The following is a 17,824-nucleotide window of genomic DNA, read 5'->3' on the forward strand; positions in this document are numbered from 1 at the left end:
GGGAGCGCCCCCTGGTGGCTCGATATAAACGGAAGACATGTTTGAGTGGGTTTTCTCCTCTCTATAGAGTTTCTTTGGCTTCTTTGCTTCTTCCCAGCTAAGCTCTGATATTGCCTGTCAAATATTCTACACTAACTTCACTCATAAATAAACCTATAAATCCAGCATATCCAGAATATCGATGTATTTGTGGCGGAACAACGCTAGGAATATTAATTTAACCCATGTTTAAATTTCATAGTTTGTTTCTGTTCATGTTTATTCGTTTTTAATAAGGAACTAAAGGATGGGCTCTTGTAGACCAGAGCCGTGTTGTAGGCTATAAGGACCTCTGGTCGCTGTTTCTGATTGGCCGCTGAGGGTTTGGAAGGCGTGGTCTCACCCGTTCTGAATCTTTTCATTGGATGTTTTCATACTAGAGCCCGCCCCCTCGGCTCCTCTCCCGGCAGTGGAGCAGAAGCTGAGTTTAGAGTTTTTTTATCGTGTTGGATTCTCTCTTTCAGTAAGGCTGTGTTGTCTCAGTCATGGCGGTCACCGCGGATCTCATCCGAGAGAAACTCATCTCTGAGCTCGCTGCAGTGCACGTGGTATATGAGCCCCGCACACACTCCTGAATATACAGTACAAGGGGGGTCCAGAAGGCTGAGACCACCAGGGAGCAACACAGACATCTGTAGTTAACATGCATGTCAATCATTTATTAAATTACAGTTTATATTGTTTAGGGAAAAAGTAGAATCCGTATTAATAGTTGGCTTTGAGTGGAGTCCTGTAGACTAATCCGCTGCCACTATGATCGGAGGATCAATTGCGTATTTCCCGTGTATGCGGAAGTGCCTTAAATTTCGAGAAGGGTGATGCTGCAGACCAGAGACCTAAATGGGACACGATCCTGTCAATCATGTTTTGCATAAAACAATTAAATTCTTGCTCTTAGCTGTCAATAATATTTTCCATTGACCAATTGCAAAGTAGAACAGCTATCCATAATTTATCATAATTTTAATGCCTAAATGTGATCCCGGTTCTGCTCTGAAAAAAAAAAAATAGCATACTGCTTCAGTTTCTGAATCAGTTTCTCTGATTTTGCTATTTATAGAAATATGTTTAAGTAAAGTTTTAAGTTCAGAAATCAATATTTGGTGGAATAACCCAGGTTTTTAATCACAGTTTTCATGCATCTTGGCATGTTCTCCTCCACCACTCTTACACACTGCTTTTGGATAAGTTTATGCCACTCCTGGTGCACAAATTCAAGCAGTTTAGCTTGGTTTGATGGCTTGTGAACATCCACCTTACGCTGGATTGTATTCCAGAGGTTTTCAATTTGGTAAAATGAAAAGAAAAAAAAAATCATAATTTTTAAGAGCTGTTTTTACAATGTTGTTTATAATATTTCTGCAATTTATTTTTATTATAACATTTTAATTCTTGTTATTTTTACCTTTTATTATGGTTAAAATAAAAATGTCTCCGATTTACAGTGTGATATTAGGCCATCTGTATGAAATGTCACAGTCTATCCATAATATCTAGAGAAATCTCATACTGTGTTGTTCATGTACAGTATTTTATGTATTTTTTCTTTTTTTGTCGCAGGAAGTAGAAGACACGTCTCCAAACAGATGTGCTGCTAGTTTTAAGGTTCTTATAGTTTCTCCTCAGTTTGAAGGAAAACCGCTGTTGCAGAGGCACAGGTAAGACTGCAGATGATGGATCACCAAGACCACTCTTCCACAGTTTCTAAACTGCAGAAAATCTACAGTATATGCAGTAATATATGTATCAAAACAATTTAAAGAAACCGTGGCATGTATGTCACTAAATTCTGATAATGCAGGGTGCCCAAACTTTATATATATATATATATATATATATATATATATATATATATATATTTATATATATATATATTTATATATATTTATATTTTTAATTATATAAAAATCTAATATTTATTTATATTATATTTGTCCTAGCTCTTATTCTTTTAAACATACTTTTTCCTTTTAAGTTCACAAGTGATCTCTTTAGTTTGAAAGAACCTCTAAATACATATTGGAAGTCATATTCTTTTGCTTTGTACATTACCTGTGTAATATTAAGATCAACAACAAAATCAATTTTAAAGCATAATTTCATACATAATATGAATATGAATCTTAGATGATCAACAAAAATGAAAATCTTGTGTATTTTATTTGCGGGAGATGTATTGTTTTTAAGTAATTACTGGGAAAATAACTTTAACACTGAAAAGGCTGCATGGGACTGTAAGGGGTTAACTCACTCACTGACCTTGTGTGTTCTGTGTGTTTGTGTTTCTTAAGGCTGGTAAACACTTGCCTTGCTAATGAACTGAAGGAGATACACGCCTTTGAGCAGAAGACCTTGACTCCAGAACAATGGGAAAAACAGAAACAGCAATGACACAAAAACACACAATACTCATATTCTGTTCATTTTTTTTTATTTTACAGTATTACAGTAATTTGTTTTTCTTTTATATTTTAATTAAGCACCATTTAAACAAAACAATGTAAAATACTGACAACACATTTCCTGTTCCTTGAAGCTGAACTTAAATATAAAGATTGTGACAATAAAGGAATGTTTCTTGCCCTCATTTGTTGAGCAGGCACACACCAGTGTGTGTGTGTGTGTGTGTGTGGTATGTGGTATGTTGTGTGTGTGTGCATGTGACTTTTATTTTCACTTTAGCCTCTTCAGAGGCAGTGCTGTTTTGCATTTAACCACTCGAGGTTGCCTCGAGTGAGGAGCTTAAGAAAAATGGATAAGATTTCAACCGTATTTAAAAAGACACACAATATCCTACGAGAGAAAATAAGAAATAAACGTACAGGACATCAGCGGGACACTGCTGCCCAGCCTGAGGAAGAGAAGACTGGGCCTAATTCAGACACTTTAACACAGAAAGGTAAAAACTTGTGTAGCTCATTCATTTTCATCTGTATTGAGGTGTAAATTTAACTGTTTTATATTAGAATTAGTTGATCTACTCTGCCTGAGATTCTTTTGTATTGTCAGAAGTAAAACTTTAAAAGTAGAACCTTGCTGTGACGTGGTTTTCAGTCAGTGTCAGTCTTGTTGGTCACCTTTTGAAAGTGAAGGAATTTCCCTAGGTGGCAGATGAGTGGGTGTAACTATCAGGGCTAGAGATTCATTGATTGTCTTTGTTTTATCATTCCAGCGGCATGCCTGCTTCTAAAAGACACTGACACACCAAACTAAACATTCTCACAAAGGTTTCAGTAGTTGTTGTACATTTTATTTTATTAGTAGACTAAAGATACTAATTTTAAACTAAATCTAAAGCATGTAGGAATGTTAAATGTGAATAAAAGATGCACAATGTGATTGATTCCTCTCTTTCAGACCATTAATGAAACCAATAAAAGTGGGTAAACAGGAAAAACCTGTAAATACATTAATTGCAAAAAATAAAATTAGTTCACCCTGGATTGCTGTACAACTTAATTTTGAGCAGATGTGTAAATTATTACAGGTGTAGTCTGATTACACACTGTCTTGCCACAAAAAGGTATAAAGTGCGTTCCCTGCTGCTCTATTAAAAGGCTCTTAGAGGCAACTTTTGGATAGTTTACTTCTTGATGAGAGATTTTTGTCTGCTTGATATACCTCTATGACACACACACACATTTTTATCAGATTTAATAGACATTGAGGGTGGACACGTCATTGGACTAAGAGAACCAAGACAATAATAATTTGACAAATTGCCTGCCATGTACAGTAGGTCATTTGTGAACAATGTTCTTAGCAACAAATCAAAACAAAAGGCTCGGTGGGAATCTGACGACCACCTGGTTTGAGTAAGGAGGCCTTGTGGTGAACGCTTCAGATACGACAGTCTTTGTGCAGGATATCCTGTGGCCACATGTTGCCTCTCATGGCAGGTCTTTCAAAATGAGATTTTTCTGCAGGACTGTGCTTATCCAAACACAACAACACAGCAACATTGCTATGGCAACATCCAAGTGTGCAAAATCTACAGGCCTAGCTGCAAAACCTGTATGTCTCCATGGCCAATCAAAGCTCTCACCTTGTATCCAGGCTAGAGACGGCCCAACAAGTTATTAGAACCTCTTTTCAATTGTACAATAGGGTTTCCCATATAAAAGTGTCCTTTCATTTTAATATTGTAATCACTCCTTTGAAGCATCACTACATTGACAAATTTGTATTAAATTCCATAAATTCCTATTCCTTTTTGGTGTCTTATATGTTTGGTCAATGAGAGGACACAGTCCTTTTTATATTTAAAGGTTTCATTTGAAATTTTACTTTTTGATGTTTTTCAGTCAACCCAACTCAATATATATTAATGAAATTCAAATGCAGGACAAAAAAATGTATAAACTGGACCTAACTTTGATCATTTTGTGTCTTATTTTCAACTGTGTGTCTAGGAGAAGGCGGCCATCTACAGAGTCCATGTGGACATATCGTCAAATTCCCAAGTCTAATTAATATGGTGAATCAGTGCCTAAAACAAGTATGTTAATTATTTTATATGCACTTAATAAAAAACTGACTGCCTTAAAACTAGTTAGTTTACTAACTACTAACTTTTTTTTTACTAATAATTTAACTATTAATTAGTTAAAAGTCTCATTCCATCGTTTTTTCATCCATTTTTAAATGTCTAGTTGTGGTCTTTAGTATGAATAAATTCCATGTGAGCCGTTTGTTATAAAAAAAAAAAAGTGATCAGGTGTTTCTACGTAGCCCTGCTTTAGATCACTGAATTAGTGGTCTCTGAAAACGCCTACCTGACTTCCCTCCACAGTCAATTTTACAGCTCTAAAACAGGCAGCACTAATCGCGCTAATTGTGACGCGCTATTTTATTTCATATTCCGCAAGCAACACCCCCCGTTCTCACCTGAAGTACTGCGCCAGCACCCCCCCCCCCCGTTCTCACCTGAAGTACTGCAACAGCACCCCCCCCCCCCTCTCACCTGAAGTACTGCGCCAGCAACCCCCCTAACCCTCCCCCCCCCGTAAACTGGGGTGCCTTGACATCTCGCATACATTTAAATGGTGACGTGATAGAAAAAAGGTTGAGAAACACTGATCTAAGGAACCATTGAATACAACAGTTGGTCACCCCTAGTAGTGAAACAAGGGACACTAACAGCTCAGAAATATGTGCAGGGCATCCTGGGGCTATGTGTGTGGCCTGTCATGGCAGTGCTTTCACTTTTTCAGCAGGATAATGCTCATGCAAACACAGTAATAGCACAGCTGTTCTCATGGTAAAAATGTACATACTTATTAAATCAACCATACTTACCATACTTGTTTTGGGTGAAATGTGGTCTCTGCCTGTAAACAATCTATATCCAGAGAGCAGTAAGGGGTTAAGTGCCTAATTCTCTCAAACCCAGATATCGAACCCACAACCCTGTCACCAATAACCCATGCTATATCTAATGAGCTGCCACAGCCATTTGAAGCTCTTATACCGGTAGGATAAGCAGGAATGTGGCCTACAACATTTAACAGAACTGGTGCAATACCTCACCATTACATCCCATATACTGTCCCGCTTAAAGGCTGTAGCATTCAGCAAATTAGATTTTTGTCTTGACCAACTTATCATCACTTTTGTCCTCCTAGAAAAGCCTGGACTTCAGCTGTCCCGTGTGTGAGGAACAGTGGAACTGGTCTCAGGTCAGAGGTCAGCTCCAGCTTTCTCACGCTCAGATTGTAGTTCTGGACGCACAAGTTAACCGCATCATGCAGGACCTGCCTGACGTTTACAAAAAGGTCAGTAGAGCGAGAGATCTTTCAACCTATATTTACAAAAATCTATTTCAATAAGATTCATATGAAACAGCTTTGATAAGCTTCATGCTCTGCAGAACCTGATAAAAAAACAAGCTCAAAATAGAATAAAAATCGAAGATGAAGTGATAAGCTGACTGTAACTGTATGCACCACATTACTTTTAGGCCTGGCTGTTCCACTAATATCATTAAGAGAAGCTCATGTTTTATTTATACAGTCTAAAAATGCAATGCGCAATGTATGTTGATGTAATTTAATAGGCAGATAATGTTTGCTGATTTGCACAAAGACTACAGAAGTTGTAGCCTCAAGTAGGCTTTTAGTACTTTTCTGTGTTAGTCATATAAACACAAACTCCCTCACTTTAACATTTGAATTTAATGAACTTTAATTCATTTAGTTTATCATTTGTATATTAAATAATTTAATGTCCTTTTATGAACTAAACTCCAAGAAGTCACAATAATAGAGACTTCTCAGTAAAGCACAGTTATACACTATGTAGATTATCTTTTCTTTTCTATGCACCACATCTCTTTGCAATGAGAATATATTTGAATAAATTATACAGTTGAATATAAATTGAATAACTAAAATATTTAAGTATTAGATAGGCGCAGAAATACACACAGTTTGGAGGATTTACCAGTATTTTGTAGGTCTTCTTCTTCTGGTGTTAATAACAAACCTCACACATCTTTAAAATGCATTTCCTGGGAGTGATGTGAAATAGTTTTGTACCTAAAATGGTGTTATTATAGTGTTGCTAGGTCATTACTATTGAACCCACAGTGCTTGCTATGATGTCGCTAAGTAGTTGCTAGCTGGTTGTTATTATGTTACAAAGTGGTTGATACGCAATTACTGAGTGGTTGCTAAGGTGTTGCAATGGTATAGCTGTTGATTGCTAAGGTGTTTCTAGGTGGTTACTCTGGTAATATGTTTGTTGTTTTGGTGCTGCTAAGCAGTTCATAAGGTGTAGCTAGGCTCTGTAGCTAAGCTGTTTATTGGGGGAAGCAATCGAAAGGGATTGGTTGCTAAGTTGTTGCTATGAGGGAGCTATGGTGTACCAAGTGTTGCGTTACACATGCATCTATTCTGTATGTGTATCTTAATAAATAAATGAATAAATGAATGAATGAATGAATTAATGCATAAATAGTTTCCCATATCTATTGATCAAGGATATACAGTATTAATCCTGTGAGCTATCCTTCTGAAACCTGGCACCTTCCTTGGGTGTACCAATTTTTGCAACCATTTCCCTGATAATGAGTGTTACATGATTTTTTTTGTGTTCACCATGTTAGAGGCCTCATTTCTGGCTTTGTCGATGTCAATAAATAAAATAGGTTAAAAAAACACGTGTTTGTGGATATCATTTGTTTGTAGATCACACTATATTTCCAATAATATGGACTCCCCCGTCTAAATTATTAAACTCAGATTTAAGGAAGCTGAGCGGATACTTTTGGCCATATTGTATCTTAAATCTTTAAGCTGTCTAGTCAAAAATCCTTAGATTTGCATAGCACTAACAACATCTTAGCTTAGTTTAGCTTAGTTTAGCTTAGCTTAGCTTAGCTTTGCAGTGGTGTTTTGTCAGTTGAGTACCATGAATCGATATGTGCCACTTGGTGCCTCTATGCATTAACACACCCACAGTTTTGAATGTTTTCATGTGATTTCCATGATAATTTAGTTTTTTCCTGATGCATAATGCAATCTGATCTTAGAGCAACACATGGCAACAAAAATTGACAGAACAGAGCTAAATAAATTACTCGTAAAACTGACAAATAGCATATAATTGTTTGTAAATGGCTTGTCATATGGTTCTTTTCTTAGGGCGTTTTCTTTTGTCCAGCTTAGTTGATGATTTCATTTATCTGGAGCGTTTTCCCCCTCTGTTCGGTTTGGTTTCACACAGGCATTAACTTAAATGCATCAAAATGTGCACCAATAAACCATGTGAGTCAGAAAGTAAACATAGTAAGATAATCCTGTGTTTCAGCGTGTATTTCTGTGCAGTGTAAAGCTTCTTTAACACTGACCGCTGAAACGCTGCACTTTCAAACAAAGAGCTTAGACGTGCAGCGCAGTGCATACATAGTCTAAACAGTTTTGCACGGCTGCGAGTTGAGAACTCAGCACATGTGGCACTCTGTGTAAACAGCATAAGCAGAGAAAGTGTTTGTTCATAGCTGTGGTAATTAGCGTTATCTGGCTAATATATATGATTAAATTGCGCCTGCAAAGTATATTTGATAGCTGGGTCGGATCGAGACAGGATCATGTTCTACCCACAAGTGAACCGCTCCACAGTTCACTTTTGACTCAGGTGCGGATCAAAACAACTGGAATGAGACCAGCTAGTAGAAGTGGTCTGGGTTCAGTTACTGATAGTGCTGGTGTGAAAGCGCACTCAGATTAGCTACTCAGCTAACAGGTTACCCAGCTGGCACACAACCGACCTTCAACGTTGAAATGTGGTTGAAATATGACTAAAGGAATGTCTGTTGTTGTTTTAACATTGAAACAACATTTAATGTTCAGTGATCGTGCTAACTTTGAAATTTTAAAGATTGAATCAACATTTAATGTTCAATGGTTGTGTTAATGTTGAAATTTTAACGTTGAATCAACATAATGTCCTCAAACTTCTGCTTTTTGAATCTGCATTTTACAACAGTGTTTTACTTCTATTTGCAGTAACTGCTTTTTAATTTAACATCATGTTGTAATAGTTTTACTGTTTTAGTGTTTTTGAGATCAGATCTTGAATCAAATTGTTAGTGGTGGGTAACTTTTGATATACTCAGTTTTACTGCAGTGATTTGAGTTTATTGTTAACACTTTGTTAATCATAGAATTTTATCATTTTAGTGAGCTATGGTTTATTAAAGGTTGAACATATGATGATGAAACAATGTTGCCGTATCAACGTTGATTCACTTTTCAAAATCAAAGTTGATTCAACGTTAATTGAACCATAACATCTACGTTGATCAAGGTTAATTCATTGTTCATTCAACGTTGGGTAGCTTACACAGAAATATAAAAATTTAAGTGGACAAACTTTTTACTGGAGGAGGGGGAGCTAATTTGTTAAAAACAAAAGCTATGTGAAGCCAGACACCTAGAAGGGATTGTAGCTGACCAAGCTAAGCTTTCCAATCAAAACTGTGCACAGGCTGTACTGCTAGTGCTAACTAGATTAATTATTTGATTCAGTCCTCAAAAAGTAAGTGAATGTGAATTCTGTTACTCAATATGTCATTATATATTTACAACAAATTTATTTCAAAACGATTTCCAAGTAACAGCAGTTTTTCAATGTAATGAATTATGAATACTTCATACTGTTAATGACTATGCTGCTCATTTCCCCCTGTGTATACTCTGTGTGCAGTGTCCAGTTTGTTTGAGTATCCTGCGGCGCCCTATGGACAGCGCGGGACGGCCCTGCCCTTTCTCCAGCTGTGTGCTTTGTCCTTACACTCATCACTTCTGCTGGTCTTGCCTCGCCCGCTGGGTCTTCCCCAATGCCGCCAGCTCTGGTCAGTGCAGTAACCGCTCCTGTCATGTAGTGTCCACTCTGTTGACGTGTGAAACTGTGACAGACTCTGGCAGCCTGGTTGTGGGATGTCCAGTGTTTCGGGCCTGCCCCGAGTGCTACACACTGACCACTTTTCAGTCGGACTCTAAATATGTCTCCTGTCTTGAATGCACTCACCGCTTCTGCTACATCTGCCTGGACAGTGAAACACAATGTGCACAGGGAGAACACCCCCTCCTCCAACCAGCCTGTAAAAAACCCAGAGCGGAACGCCAGAAATTCATCACATAAACTCACACTATGACTAATATGAACTGCACTTTATGGTTTCCCGGACAAGGAATACGTTGTAGAATATATATTTCCTTTATTGAAAAAAATCTCCATTGAAAGTGCTGTGTATTTCAAGACTAGGCTTAATCCTAATCCTTAATCTGGGAAATTACCCCTAAACATTTGAAAGCACTTATTGATATTTAATTCAGCAATAATTCTAATCGAGAATGTATTTGATCATTTTATTTTAAATAAATGTACCTATTAGGGCTGGGGCGACGCGTCGACATAATCGACGTCATCGATTACAAAAATACATCGATTTGCATAACGTGCGTCGGCGCGTCGTAAACATGGCGGCGCCTGTGGAGAGCATTAGAGGTTAGATCGGGCCCAAAAATTCCAACTGGCTGTTTTCGGGCTGTTTTAATGAGCGAAATGTGATCAGAATTATGTTAATTAACACGGTAACATAGAAGCATAGAACTATTATTTAATTAAAATGATTTTTAAGAACAGCTAAACACAGCTAAACAAGTCAAACGCGGAGGAGTTCACGTGCGAGAGACACAGAGAGAGAGAGAGAGAGAGAGAGAGAGAGACACAGAGAGAGAGAGAGAGAGAGATTGTTCTGACTTGTTCTGGTGAGAGCTACTCACAGGTGAAGGTTCTCTTTGATCTCCTCGTGCTCATATTCTAGTCCCATTCATAATTCTGCAGCTCCCTCAGTGTTTTCTGCCGTATTTTGCGGCTAGCGCGAGCGCTTACAACTGACACCGCGGACCGCGAGGTGCCGCCGCGTTTGTGCCGAATCCGACTCTCTGCTGAATCTGACTCCCGCTTCGCGGACAGAATCGGCACAACACCCCCGCTGTAGAACTGCGGTAGTGAAAACAGCGCTTATAAATAAATTAGTTTAGTTTCACTTTCAGTTTTCGTTATTTTTTTTTAAAATAAAAATATAATTAAAAAACAGACGCCTACATCTCGGACTATTTTCTGGAGCCCGGGTCGGATTTACGGGCGGGCCTCGGGTCATGTCGGCTTCGGGCAGAGAATCTAAGCTCTAGAGAGCTTCGACTCCGGAGAGCAATCTCCAGCTACAAAAAAACGCCAGCGGGCATCTAAAGTTTGGGAGCATTTCACGCAAAAGGGCAACAATGTGGTCCTCTGCCATACGTGCAAAAGGAGCACTATGTCAACAGGGTCACACAGTAAGTTACCGTTTACATCAGGGTCTCCGCGGGTGTCCTTAAAAAGACTTAAGGCTGTCTACCAAAGGTTTTAAACCTGCCACAGGCAGAAATTATACATTTTTGGTTTATATTTGTGCATGGCATTTCGCAGTTTCCAGAAACAGTAGCATTATTCATAAGTTCAGGTGTTTAGCTAAGCTAGCTGCCTTAAGTTATTTTAGCTAGCGCCGTCGGCGCTGCGGTGTCACACCGTTTTCTGTCACCGTCGGAATTTTGTGACCAGTGCTCACGGTTATGAGCGTTCATTGGCAAAACGGAAGCTTTCTATACCTACACCTTACCCTCAGCCCTAAACTGAACCGTTTTGGCCAGTCGGGGTAAACATTAGAAACGAACACGTTTCGAATCGGCCAGTGCACCGGTCTGCTGAGAACTACTTGCCAGTGGTCACAAAATCTAGCGGTCACAGAAAACAGTGCAACACACGGTTGTGGTGTATGGGAGCTTATCCATTTTTAGCGTTAAAGATCTAAACAACGTGCTGTACATCTAAGTGATTATAAGTGTGGGGTTTGGTTTAGTAGGCTTGTGTTGTTGTTGTTGTTGTTGTTGTTATATATAAATATAGTAATTTATCGTTTGCTTTAAAACGTAAAATAATTATTTAAATATGTTTCTCAATGAATAGATTAGTCGACTAATCGAAAAAAATAATCGTTAGAATAATCGTTTAAAAAATAATCGTTAGGGACAGCCCTAGTACCTATTAATCATAATTTATTGACACAATCTGATCAGTTGTCAAATATAAGGAATTCTGATTGTTTTATATTATAACTGCGAACAATATGTTATTTTGATTTCAAAGCCACTATGGAACCATCTACAAAATCCTCTCGGACTTCTAGGCATTTAGTGAAAACTGAATACTTTTTGGAAATTTAAATTATACACGTCTGGAATTTTATTTATTTTTTATTTAATGTAATGAATAAGGACAATCTCAAAAGATCAAATTCAGATCAGGTTGTCCAGTTTTCTTATTCGATTTTGGTTTTAAATTTGTGTATACCACATTTTTGGTCATTGGGATCTTTAGTAGATGCAGCTAAACAATACATCTTAATTACATTCTCTGATTTCCAACTCTAGGGCTGTGACCAAAATCGTTCCATATTTACATATTTACCTTTTAGGGCAGTAGTATTGAGTGCACTTGCTGTTTTTTCCCCAGTGTCTGGATGATAAAATGTAATAAGACCATGATCTTAAAGGCACTACAATCTCGCACAATAAACTCGTACACACCTGTATTGCAGGTCTGAAATGCAGGAATGGCTGTTTCATTATTAAATGTGTAATTAAATTAATTTGACCAAACAAAACATGACATATCCTGTGTTCATACTACCTCCAATGAAATAGAAGTTAATGTTCATATAAGGAAAGAAGAACAACAGTATTACCATGGAGTTATCCATGCCCATCATGAGTAAACTTAATAATAATAATAAACTTCTGAAAAAGCAGAAAACTGCTTGCCCAAGTGAAATCTTAAAGCTGATGTCCGAGCATGCAGAAGAATCATTTTAAACTGGGCGGGTGTGATGCGGTCTCCTTTCAGAGTGGATGAATCCGATTCCAGGTTAGGTTATGTCAGAGAGAGCGCTCTCACTAAGAAACTTCACTCCTTTGTTTTATTATGGGTTAATGAGCTTCTGAGGTCTGAGTTTCCTCTTCTGAAGTCTCCATTGCTCCACCAGCCGCTCGCATGTAGTAAAACTGATCCGGATCCTTTTTAGAGGCTGTACATGTGACGTAAGAATGTAAAGACGCGTGACATGGCCAGAGAAAAGTGAAGAAAGTGGTTCATTTTGAGTTGTGTTTAAACTCTGTTTATTAGAGTGTAGTGTTGTACTCTGACAGTAGATCCCACTGTTTTGGCTGCATAAAAGGTAAACTTTTCTTTTACTCACATTTTATAAATATGATGGTGTTTTCCATGCTACAGGTTTTTTTTTTTATCAATTAAAACCTTACACAATATTTCGCAATATTTGAATTGCTAACCCCTGTATCATGTCTCGTTCTTTTCAATACACAGCCCTCATTTCCTCGTATGACATGCATAGACCTTGAAGTGAATGCTGTTTTTGGAAATGCTAATAAGAGTTATACGTTATTTCAACTGTCTTTATTAAAAAAAGAAATAAATTCAGTTTTCCATGATGACCCTTTAAGGTTTTACAATGTGCTGAATTTATTGGGATTGCACTGATATCAGGTACCTACACTGCGGTCATAAATACTTCCACAATCAAATATAATACTGGTACAAACAACAAATCCATACAAAATCCATACAGTTGCACTTAAGATTTATGTGTTTAATTTGGCCCCTCTGTCATTCATATGAGTATTGCTAAAAAAAACTGAGGGACTTTTCTTCAGTGGATCTTCACATCCTTCACATGAACCAGCTGACAGAGGCAAACAAAAAATCCCCAGTCAGGAAAAGACTTCAAAAAGATGTAATTGCTACAAAAAAATCACAATAAAGAAATTTATAAAATACAATTCTGTACTAGAAATTATAAGAACTAAGCACATCTTTTTCAATGATATTTTATCCCCCCTTTTCTTTTGAGCACTTAAAGGGCTCATATTTATCTGTAATCACCCCCTTAAAGGCCACTTATGACAACTCTAAGTTTATGTACCAAAAACAGTCTTAAAATAATTACAACAGGAGCAATTCACAAGAGTATGCTTGCTCATTTTCCTCTGGATCTTTGACTTCAGTAACTCTGCTACAGACTGTCTACAGACAACACACCTCCCCATTCATCTCTTTGAGGTCTAAACCTCTGTAGGTTTAAAGAACAGTCATTTCCAAATTTGACCCATGTGTAATGAAGAAGGAAGGGTATGTTTTGAGACCTAACCATATTTACACAGTATATCGAACATTATTTTTTATGTTACAGCTGAGCAATTAGCTTAAAAAAATGGGCCATTTCTTTAACACTTTCTCCATTGTGTGTTCATCTACTGTCCCATAAAAACATACATTGTGTAGTCATGTGATCAGACTGTGACATGGAAGCAACGCATAGAACTAACACAGAAACAACTGACCAACTCAAGTAGCTTGAACCAAACAAAAGTGCCACGTTCATTCATTAAAGGTTTTATATCTTTTCTGCCACTAGATGTCACACTAAAGCACCAGCATCTCATACCAAAAAAACAACTTGTATTTAGCCACATCTTTCCTTTAGCCATTCCTCACTCTTCCCATTAATCTTTTTTAAGCACGGTGTTGCAATGTCTTAAAAGAAACTGTATGATGTTTCATACTACACTCTGCAATCTTAAATGCGCTGTTCTGTGTGGTCTTGTCTTGGCTCTTGGGGAGGGCCATCGTTTCCACAGAACAGGACTCCATACATCCATGTGTTGCAAGGCCAGCTATGAAAACACAGAGGATATGTGACTTCATTCTCTTCTCAGTAAACGTTCAGTCCACTACAGCTCTACACCTTTAAAATGATGGTTCAGTAACCATAATTAAAGTAAAATCACAATATTGAATTGAGGTCAAATTGCCCGGCTCTAATATCTATAAAAAACAATAACAACACATTTGGGCCCTTTAACTCAAATCCCACTGCACTACCCTGAAGAAAAACACTGCACTGTATTAATCCTCAAACTCAGTTCATAAATATGTGTCTATCTCTGCTGTGAGACTTCTGGTGGAAGCGCAGTCCACCACAGTTCCGAAAGCGCTTCCCGCATTGCCCACAGACATAAGGTTTCTCTCCTGTGTGGATACGGAAGTGTCGCGTCAGTGCCCCAGAGTGCCGGAACCGCACCCCACACACAGAGCAAGCGTACGGGCGTTCTCCGGTGTGGATGCGCAAGTGCGTCTTTAGATTTTCCATGCGGTTAAAATCACGGCCACACTCGTTGCAGTGGTAAGGGCTGCATCCTGGCGGGAACAGCTGCTTTTTGGCTGGCCGTCCTGAGCTGGAAGCCTTTGCTGCGTTAGATCTGTGCTGTTGACTATGATGTCTACGCAGATCACTCGCGCGGTTGAATGAATGACCACAGAGTTTGCACAAGTGAAGACTGGGATGGGCGTTTGTCCTGACACGGACACCATAGTTTTGAGGTGCAGCTTGCACCAGATGAGGTCTGTCTGTTGCTGGGAAAAGGCCGTCGAATGAAGCAGAGAAGGCTGGACGACCACCAGCTGAGGGGATGACGTCTGCAACTTCTGACAAAAAGAAAAGAAAACAAAATAACAATATTAAACTTCAGTAACACAAATAAAATCTATTAGGATATCAGAATCTTTGTGACATTAAGGGTGATTTCAAACATTCAAAAGTCTGGACCAAGATTCATGTTTTACTACAATATATTCATTTGGTTTGATTAGTCTGACATTGATTGGATTTTAGAAGGGTGTACGTCAGATGTCAGTGTGTTCAACTCTCTTCGACTGCATGCTCATCAAACAGCAGAATAAGTTTAACAGATTACTCTTAGCTTCTTTTATTTCTGCTAATAAACAAGGGTTACATGTTTAATCTGTTGCCCCACTCCTTCATGATGTGTGTACATATATATTCAAATTTTAGCACACCATTTCTACATCCTGCCTCACTTTCCTGTAACACCAATTTTCAAACTGCAAATCAAACCAAGGTTTAGCTGATCCAGAGCATTGACTGTGGTACAATTTAATTTGGACCAAACTATTAAGGTTGAACAACACCCTAAGATATCCTACCATGACTTTGACTAGGTCCAGGATCAACAGACTCCATCTTCTCCTTCTGTGACTGCTCAGGATCGGGCCTCCAGTCCTCCAGCAGTTTAGACTGAACCAGAGACAGTTTGTCTGGTCTGAACTCTTCATCAGAGTTGGGAATAAAGCTGCAGCCTGAGCCTAGATCTCCATCGCCTCCAGGCCCATCTTCCAGCTCTGGCTGTAGACTCTCCTCCTTCAAATGAAGTGGCTCTTCTTTAAGCAGGACAGGTGACTGGTTCTGCTCTCCTGGTATGTCTGGACTGTGCTCTGCCTTCTGCAGCTTCTCTGACTCACATGAATCGTGCTGTGGACCTGTGAAGGCAGATGACAGACATTACAACCAATTTTTTTCTGGTATGGAAACAGAACGATTGTCACATAGATATGCTAGGCAGGAAAATGGGGATGTGATTGTTTTCTTCACAACGTATCTTCACACAGGAAATTCTAGTCAGACACCACCTTTTACGCACTGCGCTGTCCACTGTGGGTGGTAACTTTTGTGCCATATTCATGGTACATACATGACACTTTGGATCGACGAAGGTTACATGCCAGAACAACTTCAAAACTTCAGAAACTACTTTGGGCTTGTGTGTTTATGGTGTAAAAATAGTCATTTCCTTCCAAAGACAACGCTATTCCCCATTACTAACATTGTAAGCCTGTTGGAATCGTCTGCTGAAAGGGCTGTATTTCTGAATGCTTTGGGCGAAGGGAATTGGGCTATTTGACAAAGGTTTATACTTGTTATCATGTTTCACTATAACCCAGGTCCATTTCACACTGTATTTCTTTTGTAACTTACAGTGAATGTGCTTTCAGAGGGATTACACGTGTCAGATATCTTGTTCTTATCAACTATCATCTTAGGTCTAAATTTGTAGGGCTAAGATAAGCTTTTGTGCTTGAAAAAACAAAGAAATAGTATCTCAAAGCCCAGCAGTTATTGTGTATGTTTTGTTTTGGGTTTTTTTTTGCCAAAAATGATATTGCAGTATTTCAGGATATGTCCCGTATACAGGGCACATTCCCACGGTCTGTCTACCTGGGTCGAGGAACTGTACAGGCGCTGTTTTGGGGGCTGGGTTCAGGTCGTGTGAGCGAACTCGTCCATCCTCACGGATTTCCCTGAAAGATTCTGAGTCCATTTGCTCAGAGCCCCCCTCAGCACACTGGTAGGATTCCTCGGTGGTCTGCTCGGGGGTCCTGGGCTCCAGCTGCTGCTGCTCAGACTGGCCTTTCTGCGGCTGAGTGAAGCCGCCCCCGTCCTCGCTCTGGCCGGCCTGCGGTCTCTCCGTCGCCGCCGCCGGCGGGCCTCTCCGCGCCGTGTCCAGCTCCTGCTCGGCGGACTGCAGCCGGGACTTCAGGAACTGGTTCTCCCGCAGCGTCTCCTGCATCTGGTCCCGGACGTCCCCCAGGGCCTGGCTCACCAGCTTGGAGATCTCCAGCACCGCGATCTCCACCGCCACCTCGAAGGCGCCGTGGATGGTGGCCGCCAGCTCGTCCCTGAAAGACAGAGACAGCTCTCCGCTCAGAGCCAGCGAGGAGGAGCGCCGGGCCTCCATCCTCCCGCACGGCCACACACCGACCGGGGAAACAGCGGGGGTCCTGTTCGGTGGAGCCGGTAATTGAATGGGTGTGGAGGAAACACACACCCGTTTAAACTCGCTTTAAACCCCCGTTACTGTTAAAACACAGCGAGCTCACACAACGCGTCAGCTGTTCACACCGCGAGCGCGTCACAACAAACAAGTGGAGAGACACACAACTTCAAAATAAGAGTCTCTGAGGTGGAATTTCTTCTGCTTTACTACAGCTGATTTACCACCACCTACTGAACTGGAGTATTAAACAAGCCTTATTTACAGTGTCTCACAGACGGGGGCATAGCTTAGACTTTGCAAATTAACCAGCTTAAAGTAGCTCAACATTTCAGTGGTAGAATTACAAGGGCACTGAGAACTTTGTCAGTTAAGATAATTCGACTGATGAGCACAAATTAATAGGTAGGAGAAGGGAACAGATTGCTAAATTAATTATGTGGGAATTCAGACCCATCAAGTCTGTTAGGAGCATTGGTTAAAAGCTCTGTATTTTGAATGAAGATTTTACCCTGTAAGGAAAACATACCCTC

The 17,824-nt window shown here is 39.4% G+C and overlaps 3 protein-coding genes across 3 annotated transcripts; 2 read left to right on the forward strand and 1 right to left on the reverse strand.

Annotated features, from left to right (window-relative positions):
- Positions 1-430: 430 nt before the first annotated feature.
- On the forward strand, positions 431-2,607 carry zgc:112271 (BolA family transcriptional regulator). The gene is made up of 3 exons (XM_022663037.2): positions 431-587; positions 1,600-1,697; positions 2,331-2,607. The coding sequence occupies exons 1-3, from the start codon at positions 525-527 to the stop codon at positions 2,428-2,430; spliced, it is 261 nt and encodes an 86-aa protein (XP_022518758.1). The 5' UTR covers positions 431-524; the 3' UTR covers positions 2,431-2,607.
- A 90-nt stretch (positions 2,608-2,697) lies between these two features.
- On the forward strand, positions 2,698-10,425 carry LOC103041387 (uncharacterized). The gene is made up of 4 exons (XM_007255740.4): positions 2,698-2,938; positions 4,452-4,537; positions 5,664-5,813; positions 9,247-10,425. The coding sequence occupies exons 1-4, from the start codon at positions 2,791-2,793 to the stop codon at positions 9,682-9,684; spliced, it is 822 nt and encodes a 273-aa protein (XP_007255802.4). The 5' UTR covers positions 2,698-2,790; the 3' UTR covers positions 9,685-10,425.
- A 2,675-nt stretch (positions 10,426-13,100) lies between these two features.
- Positions 13,101-17,447, reverse strand: LOC103040778 (zinc finger protein 184). Its single transcript, XM_007255738.4, has 3 exons — positions 16,736-17,447; positions 15,667-15,999; positions 13,101-15,147 (listed from the first exon to the last, which is right to left on the reverse strand). Exons 1-3 carry the CDS (start codon positions 17,253-17,255, stop codon positions 14,582-14,584), a joined length of 1,419 nt encoding a protein of 472 aa, XP_007255800.3. The 5' UTR covers positions 17,256-17,447; the 3' UTR covers positions 13,101-14,581.
- Positions 17,448-17,824: the final 377 nt, after the last annotated feature.

The sequence above is a fragment of the Astyanax mexicanus genome, chromosome 8 (genome assembly GCF_023375975.1).
Source record: "Astyanax mexicanus isolate ESR-SI-001 chromosome 8, AstMex3_surface, whole genome shotgun sequence".
In the NCBI taxonomy this organism is placed as follows: Eukaryota; Metazoa; Chordata; class Actinopteri; order Characiformes; family Acestrorhamphidae; genus Astyanax; species Astyanax mexicanus.

Excerpts from the sequence above, each read along its gene's own strand:
- LOC103041387 (XM_007255740.4), top strand. The coding sequence starts at position 2,791 with ATGGATAAGATTTCAACCGTATTTAAAAAGACACACAATATCCTACGA. Across the intron at positions 2,939-4,451 it reads AGACACTTTAACACAGAAAG|GAGAAGGCGGCCATCTACAG; the intron begins GTAAAAACTTGT and ends CTGTGTGTCTAG. Across the intron at positions 4,538-5,663 it reads TGAATCAGTGCCTAAAACAA|AAAAGCCTGGACTTCAGCTG; the intron begins GTATGTTAATTA and ends TTGTCCTCCTAG.
- LOC103040778 (XM_007255738.4), bottom strand. The coding sequence starts at position 17,255 with ATGGAGGCCCGGCGCTCCTCCTCGCTGGCTCTGAGCGGAGAGCTGTCT. Across the intron at positions 16,000-16,735 it reads TGTACAGTTCCTCGACCCAG|GTCCACAGCACGATTCATGT; the intron begins GTAGACAGACCG and ends CTGCCTTCACAG. Across the intron at positions 15,148-15,666 it reads TGGACCTAGTCAAAGTCATG|AAGTTGCAGACGTCATCCCC; the intron begins GTAGGATATCTT and ends TCTTTTTGTCAG.
- zgc:112271 (XM_022663037.2), top strand. The coding sequence starts at position 525 with ATGGCGGTCACCGCGGATCTCATCCGAGAGAAACTCATCTCTGAGCTC. Across the intron at positions 588-1,599 it reads AGCTCGCTGCAGTGCACGTG|GAAGTAGAAGACACGTCTCC; the intron begins GTATATGAGCCC and ends TTTTTGTCGCAG. Across the intron at positions 1,698-2,330 it reads CCGCTGTTGCAGAGGCACAG|GCTGGTAAACACTTGCCTTG; the intron begins GTAAGACTGCAG and ends GTGTTTCTTAAG.